The sequence below is a fragment of the Helianthus annuus genome, chromosome 2 (genome assembly GCF_002127325.2).
Source record: "Helianthus annuus cultivar XRQ/B chromosome 2, HanXRQr2.0-SUNRISE, whole genome shotgun sequence".
Taxonomy (NCBI): Eukaryota; Viridiplantae; Streptophyta; class Magnoliopsida; order Asterales; family Asteraceae; genus Helianthus; species Helianthus annuus.
The window spans coordinates 11,404,917-11,428,521 of NC_035434.2; the positions used below are offsets into that span (position 1 = coordinate 11,404,917).

Consider the following 23,605-nt stretch of genomic DNA (forward strand, 5'->3'; position numbering starts at 1 on the left):
ATAAGAAAAAGATGCACGAGAAACTAGGGAGGATTTGTCATAACTATTTTCTTTTCTTTTTTTAATATGTATTTTGAATTATGTGTTACATCAAAAGGAAGTCAGAAGTCAAGTCAGATGCAGTTGCATCTTCCCAAGAATGTATTTGTAACTCTCCATTCCCATTTTACCCTTACATGTACTGTTTAATGATTAATTTAATAAAAAGTAAGAGAGATAATACCCAAACACATCACAACCATCCATCTCTTCTAATTAATGGTTATTAATGGGTTTTCAGGGTTTAGTCAACTGGAGTGGGTTTTCGATTTATCCTTGCCAATATATATATATATATATATATATATATATATATATATTCTTTAAAAAATAGAATTATAGTACCGGTTACTGGGTTCTCCCATACGTATATCCAAGATTTTATTAAAACTGCTTCTTCCTTGGTTGTCCATTTTACAGTAACTCGGTCAACGCTTTGGGCCTTCTCCTTCTCGGTTTTCTTCTTGTGGCTTCTCTTTTTTACCTTTCGACCCGACGGTTCACCAATATCTTGCAATTGGGTTTCCGGAACGAACTCGGGTGTAGAGTCTATTGGGGATATAGAAATGGTTTGTGTGTGAGGGATGTTTTGTAGTGGAAATTGAGAAGGGGATATAGGTACAGGTTGTACGTTGGCCAAAAGGATATCGTGTATAAAAAAAGCTGATTAAAATATGTGCGTACGCTGCTATGTCAAGTGAATTACCCAGAATTTATAGATTATGGTTTTGAGGCGGACTAGGATTCGGGGTTTCGGGTCAACCGTATGGATTGTTTGGGTCAAAGGAACGGCTGTGTGAATGCATTTTTTTAAATGTAGAAATTTTATAAAGTTTGAAGGGAGGTAGAAGAGATTTTTGAAAAATGTCGTGAATGGGGTTGATTGATATAGTAAATAGGTAAATTTAACAACCCCACCTCCCTCCCCGCGCGGTTCCATGCCACCACACCATTCGGTCTTACATCGTCCTTCTCTCCTTCTCCATTTAATTATGTAAAGTATAAACAAGCTATAATATAAAGTTTACCATATACATTTGGACATGCAATAACTTTTAGCAACTTGTTCATAATTATATGATGTGATGCTTTTTCTCTTCTTTTATTATCTAATTTATGTATCGGATTTCATTCGTCCTATGGTTGGGAATTGATGATTGGCTTTGTCTACAAGGATTTTGGATTTGTTCATAATGATCAAATTATAAATTATATCTGGCTGAAGTTCATTTATTTAATATATATATATATATATATATATATATATATATATATATATATATATATATATATATATATAGAGGTCAGTTAACGTACAATAGGGCTTATCGTACATTACGTACGCGATAACCCCAGCCGTCAGATCTTCATCTCCCATGCGATTTCATACCTGCATGCGAACTGTACGAACTGTGCGAATTCAATCTTCCACATGCGATTTTGTCCATCTACACACCCCATGCCATTTTTCACATTACCCCATGCTAACCATTTTTCACATGTGATATTCAATCTTTCACATGCGATTTTGTCCATCTATACACTCCATGCCATTTTTCATATTACCCTATGCTAACCATTTTTTCACATACGATTTCATTTGCATGGGATTTCAAATATGCGATTTCATTGCATTTTCAAGCCATGCGATTTCATTTGCCTTTTTATAACATGCGAAGATTGAATTCACACAAGATCCGCACCTGATCGAACAGCTGGGATGATCGCATACGTATCGTACGATAAGCACATTTGTATTTTACACTTTACCTATATATATATATATATATACACACACACATATATATATAGTGGAGAGTTCAAATGAGAAGAATTTTTTTGTAAGAAGAAAAAAGAAGAAGTTTCAACCAATAAAAATACTTCATTTTACTTTATTTAATATTTGCATTTAATTTTAATATAAGGGTATATTGGTAAACTTACATAATCATTAATTTGTATTCTTCCCCTTTAATAACTAACTAAATTAAATTTATAAATCCTTTTCAAAATATATACTTTTTCCAAATTAAAAAAACAACTTAATTTAAAGTGTAAAATAAATTACTAGTTGTGTAGGATAAATTATGAGTTGTGTAGGATATATTTCGAGGTGTGTAGGATAAATTTCGACTGTGTAGGATAAAATTCTATAATGTGTATGGTATATGTAGAAAAATTTTGATATGTGTAGGTTTTGTAGATTATATGTATGATAATTAATGATTAGTTGACTAATTAATTAAAGAGAGAAAAATTAATTATATGAGTTATAAATGTAATAGTATTTTACTAATATACCCTTTCTTTTTTTTTTCTCACATTAAATTTCTTCTCAAATGAACCTTCCCCTATATATATATACATATATATATGTATATTGTAGTTATATATTTTTTTTTCAGTTTCGGGTTTTAGCTTTTATACCATATAATTTATACATCTTTACCACATCATTTGATTTTTCTTTTATACTTTGGGTTCGTCAACTTATTAAAAAACAAAACTAAATACATAATTGTTATTTTTTTAAAAAGAGTTATATGAGTTATAGTACCTCATCACTACCATATCAAACCAAACTGATTCCGATTAAATAACATCGATACCGGTATCGGTATTATCAGAACTGGTACTGGTATTCGTTTTTATGGTTTTCAATTGATGTAAAATACGTGTCAATGTCTTTTTCGACAACTCACGAATGTTTTGATACTGACCAAGTTCCCGCTGCATCGCGCGAGGACTCCTACTAGTTTTTAATAGCGTATTGCAGCGATTTTTTTGTTTATTTTTTGAAAATCTAGACGTAGAAAAAACTTAGTTAATAACGTACATTCGGAAATAGAATAACTACGCCGTTGTAAAAACGTACGTTAAACTAATTTAATTGCCATATACAAAATAGTGTTTGCATTATATAGGGTTTGATCATCATCACGCTTTCATTCTCAGCCACGCACAGTTCAGACGAAAAGCTATTAGGGTTTGATCTGATTATTATTTTTATTTAGGTTATATATGCCGCCTTGATTCTTGTTAGTTTTTGTTTCTCTTAGGTGTTTATGTATATTATTTTCTCAAAACTTATTAGGGTTTGACCTGATGCTTTGATTTTGTTTGGCTTCTGTATATCATTTCTCAAAAGTTATTAGGGTTTGATCTGATGCTTTGATTCTTGTTTGTTTTTGTTTTGATTCGGTGTTTATCAATACCTGATGCTAAGTTATTAGGGTTTGATCTGGTTATTATTATTATTATTATTATTATTATTATTATTATTATTATTATTATTATTATTATTATTTATTTAGGAGGTTACATATGCTGCATGCTTTGATTCTTATTAGTTTTGTGATAAATAACTTTCCTCCAGATCTCTAAACCCTTTTTTGGGCCCAATTTAAAAAAAATATATATATATACAGGAAGCGCGCGTTGCAATGCCTGAATTCGAAGGTCAAGACGACATCGACATGGAGGCTTTTAAGCAATGGAAATTACGGTGGAACAAAAACTACACCACCTCTAAAGAGGAGAAGATTAGATTCGAAAAGTTTCAAGAAAATCTCCATCTAGAAGAGGCTAATTCTGGTAATTCGGGACCATCGGAGCCACCTTGGATGGCTTTGGACACTTATGCGGACGGTATTCCTTTTGAGCAGTACAAGGTAGAGATCCTCGGACTGGAACCGGACAATCCAGAGGAGCGCGTATTTTCTGATACTGATAGTGAGGAGCGTGAGCTTTTAATACAGGGCTATGGTAAGGTGTTGATACACTTTGTGTGGGCGCGACTCGGCTCGGTTCGCCTCAGCTCGGTACGACTTGGTTTCGACACGGTTAGGTCCGGCTCAAGCCCGACGTCACGACATTCCTCTGTCATGCGCCCCAGAGTTCGACACGCGAAGCACGGAGAGCCGCGGACTTTCCCGCCGCCACATCACCATGACATCACCTTAGTGATGTCATGATGATGTCACACATGATGTCACATGGTTGAAATTATGGAAATATTGGCAACGTTACCAACATTTGGGCCGTAAATCTTATATTGGGCTTTGACTTTTGTTGGGCCAAATCAGTATCGACGAAAGACAATAGAATATGAAATGGTTGTCGACGAAACACTTCTGTTTCGTCGACTTTGTATGTTTCGCCGAGGCTTCTTTTTAGTATAAATAGGTCTCATAGTTTCTGTGTGAAACTTGGATATGAGAGACCTGTGAGACTTAGTGATACTCTGTAAACATTGTTTGTATATGTTTCGGGTTGTACTCATCCCTAATTAATAGATATTGAATCTTTTGGTTACGTGTTCTTATTTTACACTTTGTTTGGTTTGCACCGTCACGGGGATTCCGCACCCGTTACCGTGTTTGTGATAAACAAGGATAAGTTTACGTTATCGATCCACCGGAAAAACGGGACCTACAATTGGTATCAGAGCTTTGGCTCTAATCCTTGTTTAAAACCAAACAAGTTTGGGTTTTTTATCAAGGTTGAACCTGTTTGTTTATGATTTTCTGAAAAAGTGTTCTTGAAAGTTTATATTTTTTTTTTGAAATTTTTCCTAAAATCTGTTAAATCTTGCTTGTTTTGCTAAAGAGTTTTATTAAAAACCTTGTGTGTTGATTGTTCACGTGTTAAACCGGGTTTTTAGTGAAAGTTTTAAGCGAATTCGGGTTTCGTCGGTGACCGGTTGGAAAGTTAAAAAAAATATATATATATTTGATTTGAAAGTTGGGCTATGTGTTGTTCGGTTGGTATGGTCTACATTTGAAATTGTGTCACCATCTTGTGTACTGTGTGTCAGACCATGTGGAGATAAGATTTTGAAAAGTCTCACCAAACAACCTTATCTCTTTACTTAAAAAAAATAAAAAAAAAATAAAAAAACCATTGAGTTACGTCACACAACTTTCATCAATATACATTTGCCATAAAGTCAAGCACAGCTTTCGACAATCATTAAAATCTTATCCATTCAAAACAATTGTGTTTCATCAATATACATTTGCCATAAAGCCAAGGGATTTATTTTGAATAGGCCCACTTGATTATTAAAGAATGTTTGCTGGACATTTTTTTTATTAGGCCTCATGTATGTGATCAAGAGTTAGTGGGGTTTTGGATCTTTGAGTTTGTTCATCGCAGATGATGTCGGCTGGAAATTCGATGTTTGTCAGCTGAAAGATGTTTTAGCGGGTGTTGAATTTTTTGAAAAAAAAAATTAAAAAAAAAAAAATAATAATAATAATAATAATAATAATAATAATAATAATAATAAATAATAATAATAATAAAGTTATTAGACGTTTGGATTATTTTAGATGCACTTTAATTGAATGGGGCCGTGAATGTATAAAGACTTTCTTGTGTTTGGGAAAGACATTAACAATTCATTAGTGGGCCTCTAGTGAAAAACTTTAACTAATTCATTTTGGGCCTCTTGAAAGTTGTTTTGGAACAACTAAACTGGTTACAAGTTCAAATTGGGCAAGGAGTACAAGATTAGTTTTGTTGTGGGAGTAGGGTCGGATGTTCGTCAAGTTGTTTTGAATCGCGCTTCTAAATATCACGGTTTCATCAAAAAAAAAAAAATTCACTTCTATACACCAATCATGAGTTGCACAAGTCCATGGGATTGGAGTACGGACTCACAACCGGTTCAAAAACCGACTTCGATGGCCGAATATTTAGCGTATACCATACCTCGACAATAACAGTCAATAAGTGCAAGTCAATGGGCATTGGTGTCGAATCAAAATCAAAACATACAGAATCTTTTGGTAGCGAGAGGAGAAGGAAATGCAGCTACTAGAAAGACACGTCATGATCTGTTGAAGAAGAAATTCGAATCATTTCATTTCTTAGAGAATGAAACCCTAAATGATATAACTACTCGTTATTATCATTTGATGAGTGAAATGTATTATTTTGGTGTTCTTGCATCTCAACAGGAAATGGTAGCACGGTTTGCTGATGCTCTACCTCCAAAGTGGAGCCCATTCATTGAGCTTTTAAAGCATACGGGCGTTCTAGATGCTGTCGATGTTAATATCTATGAATTCATTCAAAAGTTGGAGCACAAGAACGAAGAGGAAATTCGGAAAGCTAAAAGGATTGCACCTACTCAAAACACCGAAATGTATCTTGCAGGTTTTAACCAGTTAGCTAGTTCCAGTTCAGCTCGGCAACCGAAGTTACAAACGGCATTATGTCAAATACAAGCTCTTTTCCGTTTCCACAATCAGCTCCACCTCCGGTTTTCGATCCGAGTGCCTATCATCCGCCTGCGCATATGAGTGCTCAAGCTCAGGCTTATTCTAGACTTCATTTGGGTAGTGCTTATATTCCTGTTCCATCACAACCTCAAGTTTCCACAACACAACCTCAATTCGATCCAAGTGTCGATTGTGGTCCGCCCATACAGTTGGGAAACGGTGATCAAACAGGAACTGCGTTTCTTGCTGAAATTGTCAAGAATGTCAATGATGGTGAATCTTCGGGAAATGATGATAGTTCGGGATACAGTAGCAGTTCGGATGAAGAATCGAATTTGAATGAAAGAACTGATTCTGAAGCTGATAATTTGTCGAATGATGCTAACAAGAAATCTGACTTGATCAAGAAAGCTGATGCTACATCAGAAGAAATGGAGAAGATTCTCACTGAAGATGGATCTTTCTCTTCTCAAACTGCCTTTATGGCAAATGTCTCAGCCTCTACGAGTCAGGTAAAATCTGAAACTCCTAGCATATGTAGTGATTGTGCTAAGATGAAACATGAATGTGCTGAATTGAAACGTGAATCTGAAACGGTTCATAGTCACAATCAGAGTTTGGTTATTGAACTGTCAAAGTGCAAAGAGGAAAATATGGCTTTAGTTCGAAATGAAAAGGAATTTAAATCTGTAATTGAAACCTTAAAGAAAAGTGTTTCCGAAGTGAACAAAGTTGTTTATCATAAACAAGTTAGTATTAACGATTACATTAACATTGTTGAGGAAACCAAAAGGGAACTAGCCATTGCCAAATGCGAGCATGATGCTATTAAGCAAAAATTGGAGAGTTATTCTAACTCCCGATTTGTGCTCGATTACATAATTGACGTTCAACAACTGAAAGGGAACGTGAAAGGCGTAGGGTATAAGGCGTGTCCACCCCCTTTGAGACACAACTATACCAAAATGCCCGATGAAGAGGATATGCCTCGGTATGAACCCAGTGTGCCTCTTGATTATGAGGAAGTTACTACTGGCCTAGGGTTCAAACCGGACAATTCATTGGAGGGCTCATTTGATAACAAAGAAAAGTCATCATGTGCTTCAAATCAAAGTCCTCCAACCATTGAGGACTATGATTCTTCAGATGATGAATCATATGTGAGTGACCAGGATGAATCACTTGATGAGACGAAAGGAGTAGAAATTCCAATTGAGAATCATATTCTTTGTGATCCTCCTACTCCTGCCGTGCAACCTGTTGCCAAGCAAGTGATAGATCCTGTCAAAGCTGTCAAAGATGTCAAGAATGACCAGGAAAGTGTGTCTGCTGTTAAAAGTGATAACGTGTTGTATACTTTGGTCGGTGATAGTAAAATTTATTCAAACAAAGATTTTCCAATCAAAAACGTCAATCAATCTTTGATTGACAAAGTGTTTGAAGATACTACAAAGAAGTTTTTAGGAAAGACAATTCCAGGAGTCATTGTAACTCAATGTGATCCAATTCCAAAAGCTGAAATCAGAAAACAATTTGGAAAACAGAAATCACCAACAAAGCAACAACCAATTGCTTTTAAGGGTAAACAACAACAACGAGCTCCAAAGCCAAAGGCTAAGGTTGATTCAAAAGGAGCTCGTTACAAGAAGAAAGCAAAAGATGTTAAATTTGTAGCATCAAAGGGTACGGATAAAATTGAGGCTTTTGAAAACAAATCAAACACCGATTTTGTACAACAAGTCAAGATTTTGAAACGTAATAGTGATAACAATTACACCCAACACACAAACGGGTGTGATGAAAGAGCAAGTACCTCAGGTTCTACAGGTTCGACATCTGCCAGTCGATCAAATTCTCCTAAGTTTGTTGAAAGGAGAACGTGTTTCAAATGTGGGAAGTTTGGGCACATCATTAAAGACTGCACAAACTCGCCCAAACCAAATTTTGTTGAAAGAGCCCCACCTGAAAAGGTTCACCCTCAACGTCGTTCCGTTTCACCAAAACATGATAAAAGAACTGTTAAGGAACAAGAAACGAAACAACGACGTCAAAACATCAAAGCTATTGAAAAGGCTTTAAAATCTGAAGTCAAAACGGTCAAAAGGGAACCAAGTTCTTCACAACCATTAAAACCAGAAGTTTCAAAATCTGTTTACAAAACTCAATCTGGTAAACAAAAACAAACTTGGAAACCTAAAACGGGTGAAAGTTCAGGGGGAGCTGCGGTGTTTGAAAACCATCAGGAAATTGAAATTACATTTCTTGATTCTCAGGGGCAACCCAAGTCTATGAAGGCTTGGGTCCCCCTCTCCAACTAATCTCTGAGTGAGTGTGCAGGAAGTTCCGGGAGGAACTATCGATAGTCATAGGATTGTTGATAGTGGAACGTCCTTGCACAAGATAGGCGACAGAAGAAATTGTTGCCTTTGATGGAGAGAAAAAGAAAGGGGAAACAGAGTTGTCTGTTGAAAGAAATTGCCAACTTCGACAAAATGAAAAAATCATTCCAAAAGTGTGATTGTTAATGGCTTTGATCGGGTCCCCGGGATAGATTCAATCAAAATGTACGCACCTGCAGCACGTCTGAAGTTCACAATCAACAAGATGAACGTGCAGTGTACATTTCTTTGTGGTGTGATTGAAGAAAATGAGTTCGTTGAAACAAACCAACCAGGTGTGCGGATGCCTTGGCGTGGATTGAACAACAAAAACTACTTCTGAAAGAGAAAGACAAAGACCTTCGCTGGTGCAATGTGGAAGACCAGCCGGACCCGGAGGTTTATCATCTTGTTGCTGTCAAGAGTTTTCTCAGTAGCTACAAAAATCGACTTTGAAATCCACACCGGGTGGATATCCAGTTGGGAGAGCGCTCAGATTCCTGGCAATGCTCGAAGAAGTTGCAGGATTACGGTTTTGAATTTCTAATCTCTCCTTTACTTGTCGATATTTAAGCTGCTTTATGAGTTATTATCCTCTCGTACATCACTCTTTGACCTGACACGTTGAACTCGAATTGTTTCACTATGAAACTCGTCAATGTTGTCATGGTCCACACCGCTTACCGACGTGCCAACTAATTTTTCCAAAATTCGATAAATCTTTTCTGATTAAAACTTAATTTTGGTAAACGGCATTGAGGTAAAACATGAGTTAACCCACATCGGGAAATCGTTTTTGTAAATATCTTTGTGTCTTTTAAATTTATCTTAGTTTGTTGATTTTAGGGGGAGTAAATCCAATTTTAAAAATCCAAAAACATCGAAAATTTTAGAAACACAAAAACAATAGAAAATCAAAAATGAGTTTCCTAGAGAGAAAAAGAGAAAATGATATTACATCAGTGGTCTGTTGAAACTTCTTTAAACTGAACTTAAAATGAAAAACGATAAGCAGCTCTATATAAGATGTATCAATCGGTAGGCTCACAATCATTTTAAAGTGTGCAGGGTGATATAAATCTTAATCGAGTGAAGACCAGGTGGGAACCATTCATTGGCATATGGTCTTAGTACCGAAATTTCGTTTGATAGATTGCCGAGGTTCTGAGATATTCGGTCTTTATGCTGCTTATCATCTGAGTATCATGGTTGTATCTTTTAACGAAAAATAACGGGGACGCAAGTCTAGATCTTCCATGATACTATACATACGTGTACATATTGTATTCGACCTCAATAAGTGATAAACAATCACATGTCCAAACAAATAAGTGATAAAATATCACATTTATCCGGGAGTCAAGTTCGTCTCTCTGCTGTACGAAAGTACTGACCTGTTCACGGACTTGCTCCTGTGCCCTTCATGCATCGAAAATCAAGTTCCTCATAAATAAGTGATTCTATCACATAAGGCTTGTTTTCAAATCAAAATAAGTGAGAATCTCTCATCATATACGGTCAAACAGATGATAATCGGTATACTCACCGATAAGATGAACTCTCGTGCATACCTTGATACGGGAATGTGTCGTGATGTGGATGAACACCGGTCGGTAAGTATAAATTATACCTCAACGTATCTCCTAAGCATGATTACATCTGATAAGTTGAGCTTATGTGGACAACAATACCGATAATTGTTATAGGATGCTTATCTTAATGTTAACTAATTGAACAAAAAGAGCGTTTTGACATGACCGTACACTGATATGATTCTCTTACCCTCGAAACTCGCAAAAAGAATGTCTGTAAATATTTATTTACTATATTTCGTTTCTGCATCTTTGATATATTTATTTATTGTTTTCCGTCTTTACTTTTTAAAAATGAAAATTCCAAAAAGATTTTAGGTGTGTTTTAATATAAACTTTACAAAATCCAAAAAGATTTTGCTTCTAGTTTACTTTTGATTGACCGATGTTGGATCTCGAGTCTATCCTACCCAAAATCCTGATCGTAAGCCGGAAAACAATTGCATCTTCATAAGTGGTCGAAGTTAACGAGTTTTGAAAGTTAAAAGATTAAGACTGAACATTTTCTAAACTTTCAAACTGTTGTCGGTTGGTGTTTGATTGAGATTCGATCTCACATGTGTCGTTTGTTTATGGAAACTATATTCCAAGCGGTTGTTCTCATTATGCGTTTAGATTTCTTGCATGTGCAGATGCTAAAGGCGAGGAGAACATGTTCGATGACAAGCTTCGGAATGAAGACACAGCGTGAAGGCACTCAAAAGATAATGATGATAGAGTTGCCGCTGACCACTCATCAACACCACAAGGATCTGAAGAATTAAAGATCAAAAGATTCACGAGCATGACTCAATGGAGAGTTCATTCTAAGGGGGAGTTTGTTAACACACTTCCTACATGAAAAGGGGAGTTTGTTGATACACTTTCTTCTTACAACGCGTGAAGACTTTGAAGATCCTCCGACATGAAAGACACAGAAGACGAACAATCACGGAAGACGAACCATCACGAGTAGCGTCCAAGGGGGAGTTTGTTGATACACTTTGTGTGGACGCGACTCGGCTCGGTTCGACTCAGCTCGGTACGACTTGGTTTCGACACGGTTAGGTCCGGCTCAAGCCCGACGTCACGACATTCCTCTGTCGTGCGCCCCAGAGTTCGACACGTGAAGCACGGAGAGCCGCGGACTTTCCCGCCGCCACATCACCATGACATCACCTTAGTGATGTCATGATGATGTCACATGGTTGAAATTATGGAAATATTGGCAACGTTACCAACATTTGGGCCGTAAATCTTATATTGGGCTTTGACTTTTGTTGGGCCAAATCAGTATCGACGAAAGACAATAGAATATGAAATGGTTGTCGACGAAACACTTCTGTTTCGTCGACTTTGTATGTTTCGCTGAGGCTTCCTTCTATTTCGTCATAGTCTGTGTCTGTTTTAGTATAAATAGGTCTTATAGTTTTTGTGTGAAACTTGGATATGAGAGACCTGTGAGACTTAGTGATACTCTGTAAACATTGTTTGTATATGTTTCGGGTTGTACTCATCCCTAATCAATAGATATTGAATCTTTTGGTTACGTGTTCTTATTTTACACTTTGTTTGGTTTGCACCGTCACGGGGATTCCACACCCGTTACCGTGTTTGTGATAAACAAGGATAGGTTTACGTTATCGATCCACCGGAAAACGGGACCTACATAAGGTTACTTACGGAGTCGAAGATAAGGATCGTAAAGTCCAGCTGAAGTCTTTTTACTCGAAGAATCTGGATCGTCCGTTTGCTGATAAAGATTCCTGGTATTTCGACAAAGGCCAAAGTAAGTTCCTCTCTCTCTCTCTCTATGATTACATTAGTTGAAGCCTCCTAATTAATTAATTAATTAATTAATTAATGATACAACAACAAGATTCAGTAGTACTAATGGCTTTGTAAATGCCAGGTAAGGAGGAGCTTGAGCTTTTTATACAAGGCTATGGTAAGGAGGAGCATGTTACAGCCAAACGCCAAAGTAAGTTTCTCTCTTTCTCTGATTAATTTTACTACTAATATTTGAAGCCTCCTAATTAATTAATTAATTAATGATACAACAACAAGATTCAGTAGTAATGGCTTCGCACATGCGGCTAAATGTTAGGTGATGGTGAAAACAATGATATGAAAGGGGTCAAACGCCATAAATCAGGCTGTGGAGGAGGAGGATGCTGCAGTGGCTGTGGAACCGGAACCTGAAAATGAAGTAGTACTACTGTGAGGGAGACGTGGGCAAGTTATTAAGTACTAGTAGGTAGGATTTATGTGAAGTCTTTCAATTGTAATGCTACATATGCTATGTTCAACTTCTACTTCTCGGGTTAACTAACTAACTAACTATATTTGGTTATTTCTAAATACCAGTTTGGTTTGTATCGTTATGGTTTACAGAAGCAACGGTCTTTATTTATTGTGTCTAATGTTTTAATTTGCGGGGAGTGTTGTAAATATTAATATTAATTTTGGTTATCAATGATTAGAACTCGCACGATTGTATTTTAATTTCATACAGTTTTTAGAGGTCCTGGATCACTATATACAATTGATTCGTCTTCTCTTCTTTACTGGGTAGATTAGTTGATGATAAATTTCTGATCTTGAAACGTAAATTGTTCATGACATTGTGTTGACGGACCTAATAATTGGAGTTTATAGGTTTCTTAAGATCAAGAGAAGTTGTTTTTAAGTTTTAGTAAAAAGGGCAAAATAGTAAAATTTTAAAATAATTTTATTAAAATAAATTAAAATGGGTATATTTGATATTTTTTACTTTTTGAGAGGGGATATATGTAACTTAACAAACAATAACGCGATTATTGGAAATCAAAACACGTAACAGTGCTACATATTTGTATAATATTACATTGACAGATCTATCACTTGTTTTATTTGTGTTTTCGTCCATACTTTCAATTTTAGGTATTATTTTTTTTTTTTGTTATGAAGGGGGTCCCTATTATGTAGGCTGAAAGACAAACTGCTTATAGGAAAATGCAATCAAAACATGTCATGTGTTGTAAACTACCCTGTAGTTAGTGGAGTCGTGAGGTTAGTGGAGTGATGGGTTGGTTTATCAGTTATCTTTAAGAAAATAACTGCTTGTAGGAAACAGTAATCAAAACACAACATAGCTTGTAAACTACCCTGTAGTTAGTGAAGTCATGGGGTTAGTGGAGTGATGGGTTGGTTAATCAGTTATCTTACATGAAAATAACAATGTGCATTAGTTCATCAAAACCTAAGTGGGTATGAAAACTTAGCCTCTAAACATCGTTCACCAATTTTATTACCTCTAAATAAATAAACAAACTTCCTGTTTGACGTGAATAATTTTGTCCCCAAATATCTTAGAAAGTTTTGCCAACTCCTGTAATCAAGTCATTAGAAATGCCACACAGTTTGAAGCTATAATTACAATAAAACATCATAGAAATGATTCACTTGTAGATAAATATGAATACATTAAACATAAAGCTTGTGATATTAGCCAAGAATAAAGTAAGATCAACTTTAAGATGCTCACAAGCCCAATAATATACCTACCTGTTGAACTTTACTGAAATTTTCTCTTACATACGGAATTAAAAAGACAAGAAGGAAAAATGTTATGATTCAAGAACAATTTGTTTTTCTTTTAAAAAAGTATGAAAATCATATAAAAGGAACAACTCTTTGTATACAAACACGTTTCTCATCATTGCCTTCCATGAAATATCATTAATGTTCTCAAGCCTCCACACCCACTTCGAAGCTTCTGATTTTTGAAACGAACAAACACGTTTCTCATCATTGCCTTCCATGAAATATCATTAATGTTCTCAAGCCTCCACACCCACTTCGAAGCTTCTGATTTTTGAAACGAAGCCTACAAAGCAACCAGGTGCTCATCGATTAGCCTGCATATAATATCCCTTTGATTTTTGAAAATCCAAATTATATCCTCAACAGCATATAAAAGATTGAGTCCTTACTAATTTTTAACAATGTTAGAGTATCAGCCAATGAAACTATAAATGTTTTAAACATCAAAACGAAGTCATTTTATTTAATACGATAAAACATACAGCCACATGGTCCAGCGTAGCAAGTAGTTAAACTGGCAAAAAAAAAAACACAAAAAGTGCAACCCATAATTTCTAACACCACTACAAGACCCCTTAAAAACATTTCCATTTCTACCCATCCATATCCTCCAAATTATCATTAAGAAGACTGTGTGCATGACTTCCTTTTTGTTCGTCGAACCTTCCACTGACTTGCATAAATCCAGCATTTGACTCAACGACACAAGCATTCTTAGTTCTTTTTATCACAGGCGTAGCATCCTCTTCTTGATCTTCGGTTTCACTATCAATTTGTATCACCTCATCCCACTTCCAATTCTTTAATGCATTTGTCCTTTTGTTGATTCTTTTAAACTTGCAAACCTAAAAAAAAAACATTTAAGTCATGAGAATAATAGTATAATAATAGGTGTAAAAATTAAATTTAGTAACATGTCTATACTTTTGCCAATTCATAGAAAGGTTTACACATGATTGGTTGCTGGGTATCCACAATACTGTACGGAATGTCATTGTGAGAACCATACAATGCCTCAAACCCCACGTCATCAATTTCCTGTCTTTTACACAATAATATATGAGAACATGAGAAATGATAACAATAAAATCATACGTATAAAAAAGTTATAATTTTAAATTGATAATAAAACTCGTACTTACGTTATCCGATTCGTATGTAGGTTTACACACGATTGGGCGAAGGAAGATATTATCCATGAATGCAACCTGAAAGAAAAAAAAAACGTGGAGTTGACAAGCAGCCGCAATTAATGGGTACGTATGAAGCTTACTTTAACATCCTTATCCTTTGTTGCATCTTGAATGTGCTGCTCCATGTCCACCGACATAATCTTCTCAATTAGATTAAATGACACTTGAGAGAAGGTAAAGAAATAAACACGCAGAATGTACTGTTTTTAGGTCAGGTTTGAATATATATATAAACACATATATAACTGCTTATTTACTAAAAAATAGGAAGGTGGAGAACATGCCCATTTTTTAGGTAACATAAAACTGAATAAAAATTGGATACAAACCATTTATAAGGGAGATTTCAGAGGTAACTTCCAGCTATAAAAAAACCGATTTGCTGAAAAATAACTTCCACATTTATCGTGCCTTTTGTTACTTTGAAAAACCCTTCATATTTATTGGTTGCTTTCTACCACCAGCAGGTATATAACGGGGGCAGAAATACATGGAGCAAAACCACCAGGAGAAAGATCATGGGGCAGAAATATATGGAACAAAACCACCAGCCGGAAACTGCCAGTAACTTCTCTAAACCGCCATTGGAACGGTTATTTTTGCTAGTTTAAACGGACAGGATTTCATCTCAGCAAGATCTAAAGGCCAAGAATGATTTGAGAGTTGGTTAGACTTAATGGGTTTAATATATATATACTAGTCATTTACCCGCGCGATGCGGCGGGAGTGGCGATTTACAATAGGGTACTCATTTACCGCTAGTTTATCCGTCGTCTCGTGATATATCGTATAGTACTTAAGTTAGTTTCTTATTCGTGATATGTTGGCACTGGGTATCGATTCTTTGGTGATATACTCAGGTAAATTTTTTTAGTTGTAGCTTCGACGTTATCTATCTACAAGAAGAGTACAAAACAAGGAAGTAGATGTAATTAAAAACAAGAAGAGTACAAAACAGGCAAGTAGCTGGACAAAACACTAAAAACAAAATACGGGGAGTCTCTTGTATCTCTTCCTGCTTTACCAATACATCCGTTCGCTCAAGACTTTCTTGTATCTTCTCCTCTACTGTACCAGATTTCGACACATAAAAAAACAATGTTAGAAGCTTACAGGTGTTTTAAAAAAGTAATTAAAAAGTAATTTCTGGAAGCAATTAAGGCACAAAATCTACTAACATACCTTCCTTTTGATATGGATGTGGTTAATTAATCACGCAACACTTCATGGTAGACAACATTTGATGTGTAAACTCCACGTTGTTTGAAATCTTTGGCGAGATGTACCAACACCTTCGTATTTTGTCTTGAAATCCCTCTTGATAACGCCACATAAAGTTGCCCGTGTGAAAATACAGAATCCGGTAGATAAATACCAACATGCGGAATTGTTTGACCTTGAGCTTTATTAATTGTCATGGAAAAGCTAAGTCGAATTGGAAATTGTTTTCTTTTCAGCTTGAATGGGAACATGTCATCTTCAGAAAGGGTTAGAGGGATTCTTGGCAAAAAAACTCGTTTTCCGGCATGTTGACCGACTGCAATTTCCGCATCAATAACATTTCGCATGAAACCTTTACATATCAACCGCGTGCCATTACACAGGCCATGTGATGGATCGATGTTCCGTAACAATATTATTGGGCATCCAATTTTTAAACGAAGCTTATGAGGCGGCAAACCACTAACATTTAGCGAGTTTAAGAACTCGACCGGATAGAAGTTGTGCTGATCGTCTTCAACTTCGTCAAAACTGTAATAAACTTTTTCCTCCCCTTGAAAAACTTCAATCATTTGATTATTAATCTCGTCAACACTCTCATTTTTAGTGGACAATATTGCTTTAGAGATTATATAATCCGAAGAATATACAATATCTTCAATTGATGGAAAGATGGCATTGATCAATTCTTTTATAGAGTTTTCTCTATTGTTGCACTGAATTGTCATGTCATCGGGTATGCGGATATAGTTTCCTTCGATTGGTTCTTCAGTTCCATCGCCGACTCTTAAAAGAAATTCAGAAAACCATGGATCTTTCAACGCTCTCATATTTATGGTCAACCGCATCTTCTTAGTCAAAGACCAAAGAGGTGACATTCGGAGGCTAGAGTCTACAATCTGTGCTCGAGTGCCACATTTAATAATCGGCAACACCTGTCTGAAGTCACCTCCCATAACCATTATCTTCCCACCAAATGGGAGACTAACACTGTCACACCCCCAAAATCCACCTGCGGAGTACTACCGCTTGGAGGCGTGACTGACCAGGATCCAGCCACCAATCATACTGAACAAGCATATAAATAGTTATAAAAGTCTAACCAATACGATTGGTGTTCAAACAAACAAAGTTTAAGTTGTAAGCGGAAGCATAAGTCTTAAAGTTAAAACATAAGTTCAATTGTTTTCAAGTTTAACATGGCACGCAGCAATCCATGTCCCACAACGACTCTCCTCCATGCAAGCTCCAGCTGAGTACCTATGGTCCTGCAAAGCATGTAGTAACGAGTCAACAACTAGTTGAGTGAGTTCACGGTTGGGTGTTCGTTTTAAGTTGTTTCGAAAACAGTTTCCTTTATCTGGCATCCTGCCGTGGGGGTTACCCCATAGTTAAAAACGTGACTTGTTTATTCCTGGTTACTCTGGCGTTCCAGCCATGGGGGCTACCCCGTGTTAGTTATCTGGCATTTCGGCCGTGGGGGCTACCCCATGTATACACTAGACTCGTTACCATATCGACTGCTGACTGTAGTCATGTTTATGTGCCCTGAAAACTGTCAATGTCTATCATCATTGACGTGCCCCAGATCCATTAGTTCACGCCCGTCCTCTGCGGCACGGTGTGAGGTTTGTCAGACCTAAATAGCGCTATCTAACTAATGACCCGCTCGCCATTGGCCCGGCGATTAAGTCGATATAAAAGGAGGGACTTCGTGATAGAGTTTTGGTCTAGTACGAGTTGTCTGTCCGTGAGGACGAGGAATCACATTCCTGAACCATTGCTGTCCTACCCAAGGAGGACGAGGAATCCACGTTCCTTAACCCCATTCCCAACCCAGGGAATCCCATGCTTTGTAGTGGGTGTGAACTCACCTTGGTTTGCTCGGCAGTAACACAGAAAGGTCAATCAAGTTGCAAGTGGTCAACTATGTCCTAACATAGATACCATTCAAGTCAGGTTCAACCCAAGTAGTGCACGTACAAGTAACAATCATGGCATACAAGTTCTTAGCATGGCAGTTCATCAACAGTGCACAACATACTCAATTAACAGTAGCACATATAGCCCATATGTTCGGCCGAATTACTTAAGCCCGTAATCATGCAAGTCCAACAGCGTGGTCTCGAGTCGAGACTGTGCGGTCTCTAGTCGAGACTGTGCGGTCTCGAGTGTAGCTGATAGGGTCTCGAGTCGCAATCTGAGGAGGTCTCGGGTCATGCACGTATTGGTCTCGAGTCGCAACCGGACTCGCAGGCATGGTCTCGAGTCATGTTGTTTGTGTTGATCATGTGTGGTCTCGAGTCGAGACTAGGGGTTCTCGACTCGCAACCTGTGTCGCAAACTGTGGTCTCGGCTTGTCATGCTATGGTCTCGAGTCGAAACCGGGGGTCTCGACTCCCCAGCAGTTGCTGATTCTGCACAGTCGTACTATCCAATAGAATTATAATATCATGCAGCAGTAATGTACTATCCACTAAACATGTTTTGTTGTCTAACATTTAACTAAAATGGATCAAACATAGCAGAATTCAAATATCCAAATCATATTCATAGCACATTCATGTTGTTCTTCACATATTCATCATGTCCTTCATATATTCAAGTAGTTCATCATAATTATTCAAACCTTTCAACATCAATAACCATCAAAGCACTTAAACATACTCATCTAATGGTTTCAATCCTCACATATGCAAGCCGGTTTCATCAAAATCCTTATTATCTTCTAGCAACTAGAATACATTCATCGGTTCTAAAGCATGTGTACACATTCATAACAATCTTGAATATATTATTCACACTATCATAACAATACATTATCATATTATCATCATCATCAACCGATTATAACACATAACGAGAAACACTTATGAACCGATTACTTTGAACATCAAATTCATCATGCATAACTCAACAAGCAACATATTGTCAAATAACTTCATCATACATCATCAACCCAAACACAAAACACAACATGAATCACTAACCGGTTGATGAGGTGTGTGTGTGAAGGAGAGTTGGTTTGTTGTCCGAAAGTTTCCGAGTGAAGAACACAAGCGAATCCGAGAACTTGGCTTGATCCTTGAATCCGGCACAAGAGAGAAGGGTGGTGTTGCTAGGGTTTTAGTGAGAGGGAAAGTAGGAGAGTGTGTGTGAGAGTGAGTGTGTTGTCCAAAGAATGACAAGGTTGGCTATCCACCAAGGTTATATACTAGTGAGCTAAGGAGGTGCACCCTAATGGGTTTCGGATGTGGTTAAATGGCCCAACCGGCCCAACAGTTACTGTTCACTCGAGACCACATGGTCTCGAGTCGAGTTCTTGGTTCTCGGCCCACTATACATATATATATATATATATATATATATATATATATATATATATATATATATATATATATATATAAGCACACACATAATCACATAAGGTTCACTTATAACACTAGAATAACAAGTTAATTAGTCACATAACGTTCAAGCATGTTACATCAAGACACAACGAAAGGTTCTAAGTTTCGAGTTGTCACATCATCCCCAAGTTGAAAGAAATTTCGTCCCGAAATTTGGTGGCACTCACTGAGGAAGCTAGTTAAGTTGTATGGTTTTCCCGGTTTTCCTGGGGTGTCGCATCCTCCCCCCGTTGATCTGGAATTTCGTCCCGAAATTCCGTAGCTTCAGCCTCAGTAGTGGTCGTACTGTTTGCAAACAGTTGGGGATACTTTTGTTTCATCTGATCTTCGCGCTCCCAGGTGAACTCTAGGCCGCGACGTGAGTTCCAACGAACTCGAACGAGAGGTATTCTAGTGCTCTTGAGGACCTTAACATCCTGGTCCGTGATTTCAACCGGTTCCTCGACGAATCGTAACTGCTCGTCGACAGTGAGTTCCTTCAGAGGAACTATGTGGGTCTCATCTGACAGACACTTCTTCAGATTCGACACGTGAAAAACGTTGTGAACTGCACCGAGTTCTGCTGGTAAGTTTAGTCTGTAGGCCACCTTGCCTATTTTCTCAATGATTTCGAAAGGTCCAACGTATCGTGGGTTAAGTTTGCCTCGTTTACCAAAACGAACCACACCCTTCCAGGGTGAAACTTTGAGTAATACCCGCTCCCCAACCTGGAGCTCAAGTGGTTTCCTGCCCTTATCGGCGTAGGCTTTCTGACGGTCTCGAGCGGCCGCCATGCGTTGTCGTATTTGAGCAATCCGCTCAGTAGTGTCCACCACATGTTCTGGACCAGTGATTTGACTATCTCCCACCTCTGCCCAACAAAGAGGTGACCGACATTTACGTCCGTACAATGCCTCAAACGGAGCAGCTTTAATGCTGGTGTGGTAGCTGTTATTGTACGAAAATTCCACAAGTGGCAGGTGCTTTTCCCAGCTGTTGCCAAAGTCGATTACACATGCACGAAGCATGTCTTCTAGGGTCTGAATAGTGCGCTCGGACTGCCCGTCCGTCTGTGGGTGATACGCTGTGCTCATATCTAAACGTGAGCCAAAAGACTTGTGCATTGCTTGCCACAGCTCTAAAGTAAAGCGTGCATCTCGATCAGAGATGATAGAGGTGGGCACCCCGTGCCTCAAAACAACTTCCTTGAGGTATATCTCCGCTAGAGTGGAGAATTTATCCGTTTCCTTAATCGCCAAGAAGTGTGCGGATTTCGTGAGTCGATCCACGATCACCCAAATAGTATCGTTTCCGCGCTGAGATCTAGGTAGGCCAGTAACGAAATCCATGGAAATTTGCTCCCATTTCCATTGTGGTATCTCTGGTTGTTGAAGTAGGCCTGAGGGTTTCTGATATTCTGTCTTGACTCGCGCACAAGTCAAACACTTGCTGACGTAAGTTGCTATGTGGGCCTTCATGCTAGGCCACCAATACGTAGTTTTAATATCGTGGTACATCTTATCCGAGCCAGGGTGTACCGAGTAGCGAGATTTGTGTGCTTCATCCAGCACAAGCTCTCGTAGGTTGCCATAGAGTGGGACCCAAATGCGTCCTGTTACGTAGTAAGCACCGTCTTCCCTCTGTTCTAAGCGTTGTCTTGACCCGCGTAGGGCTTCAGCCCTGATGTTTTCTGGTTTCAGTGCTTCTATCTGAGCAGCTCGTATTTGAGAAGGGAGACTAGAATGTATAGTGAGTTGTAAAGCTCTCACGCGCTTAGGCGCAGTGTCCTTTCGACTGAGGGCGTCAGCCACTACATTGGCCTTGCCCGGGTGATATCTGATGGAGCACTCATAGTCATTCAGTAGTTCGACCCATCGTCGTTGCCGCATATTCAGTTCCTTCTGTTTGAATATGTGCTCTAGGCTCCTGTGGTCGGTGTAGATGGCGCACTTGGTACCGTACAGGTAATGCCGCCATAACTTAAGTGCGAAAACAACAGCTCCCAGCTCCAAATCGTGTGTAGTGTAGTTCTTCTCATGAACTTTGAGTTGTCGTGAGGCGTAAGCTATGACTTTATCTCGTTGCATCAACACACAACCAAGACCTTGAATTGATGCATCACAGTAAACCACAAAATCGTCTGTGCCCTCTGGCAGTGAAAGGATAGGTGCACTACAAAGTCTATCCTTTAGGTGCTGAAAAGCTAACTCTTGTGCATTTCCCCAACGATAAACAACGCCTTTCTGCGTTAGCGAGGTGAGAGGCTGTGCGATCTTAGAAAAATCCTTAATGAACCTCCTGTAATAACCTGCCAATCCCAAGAATTGGCGAATTTCCTTTGGTGTGCGAGGTGCAGGCCAGTTCTTAATAGAGTCTACCTTGGATGGATCAACGTGAATCCCATCCTTGTTTACTACGTGGCCTAGGAAATGGACCTCACGAAGCCAGAAGTCGCATTTCGAGAACTTTGCGTAAAGCTGTTCTGTTCGAAGGAGTTCCAGAATAAGTCGTAGATGATGTTCGTGTTCCTCCTGACTCTTAGAATAGATCAGGATGTCGTCGATGAATACTATAACGAATTTGTCCAGATAAGGCTTGCACACTCGGTTCATCAAGTCCATGAAAACTGCGGGTGCGTTTGTCAGCCCAAACGGCATGACCAAAAACTCATAGTGCCCATAATGAGTTCTAAAGGCTGTCTTAGAGACATCCTCTTCTCGAACTCTCAGCTGGTGATATCCCGATCTCAGATCGATCTTTGAATAGTAGCTCGACCCCTGCAACTGGTCGAACAAGTCGTCAATACGTGGTAGAGGATAACGATTCTTCACCGTTACTTTGTTGAGTTCACGATAGTCGATACACATTCTGAAGGTACCGTCCTTCTTCTTCACAAATAGTACTGGAGCTCCCCAGGGCGATGAGCTAGGACGAATAAAACCCTTATCCAAGAGTTCTTGTAGTTGCGTAGAGAGTTCTTCCAACTCCGATGGAGCTAAACGATAAGGTGCACGAGCTATAGGCGCAGCTCCAGGAGCTAGTTCAATCTGAAACTCGACTTGGCGATGGGGTGGAAGACCAGGTAATTCCTCAGGGAATACCTCAGGATAGTCACGTACAACTGGAAAATCTTCTAGCTTCTTTTCTTTCTCCGTGGTGTCAGTAACTAGAGCCAAAACGGCAGTGTGGCCCTTTCGCAAGCACTTCTGGGCCTTAAGGAGAGAGATGATGTTCTCAACAGCACTTCTCTTGTCGCCACGAATCATGAGTGGTTCACTACCGGAACCAGGAATACGAACGATCTTCTCGTTGCAAAGAATCTCTGCTCGGTGTTGGGATAACCAATCCATCCCAATGACAACGTCGAAACTACCCAAGACGATAGGAATAAGGTCAATAGAGAAGGTCTGGTTAGCGAGAATAAGTTTGCAACCTTTGACTACGTGCGAGGCCTCCAAACTCTTACCATTAGCTAGCTCTACAGTGTGCTTGTTGCTCAGGGGTGTTGGGACACGCTAAAGCATTTGACTAACTTCTAGTGACACATAGCTAGTATCGGCACCCGAATCAAATAAAACTGTAACATAAAAGTCGTCGAGAAGGAACTTACCCGTCACCACGTTGGGGTCATTCCTTGCTTCACCTTGACCAATCACGAACACTCGCCCCCTGGCACCATTGTTGTTGTTGTGGTTCCCAATGTTGCCATTCCCCTGATTGTTGTTGTTGTTGTTCTGGTTCAGTTGGGGACAATCTTTCTTGAAGTGGCCTTCAGCTCCACACTGAAAGCACCCTTTGTTGTTACCCTGTTGCTGCCGCTGGTTCTGTTGAGCTTGCTGACGATTCTGATTGGCGGGGTATAAGCTCCTGCAATCCTTTGCAACATGATCAGGCTTGTTGCACCGATGACAGTTGCCTCTGGTGCATGGACCACTGTGGTGTAGGTTGCAGCGATTGCATTTGGGGTGATTCCCCTTGTACCCACCATGACTTTGACCACCA

At 38.6% G+C, this 23,605-nt stretch overlaps 1 protein-coding gene across 1 annotated transcript in view; it reads left to right on the top strand.

The window, feature by feature from the left end:
- Nucleotides 1–3,481: 3,481 nt before the first annotated feature.
- The window catches only part of LOC110933058, a 76,919-nt gene continuing 56,795 nt past the window's right edge, over nt 3,482–23,605 (top strand). The window contains exons 1-2 of the mRNA XM_035980187.1: nt 3,482–3,809; nt 11,890–12,004. Coding sequence (XP_035836080.1) covers nt 3,483–3,809; nt 11,890–12,004 — 442 coding nt within the window. The 5' untranslated portion in view covers nt 3,482. The remainder of the gene's footprint in view (nt 3,810–11,889; nt 12,005–23,605) is intronic.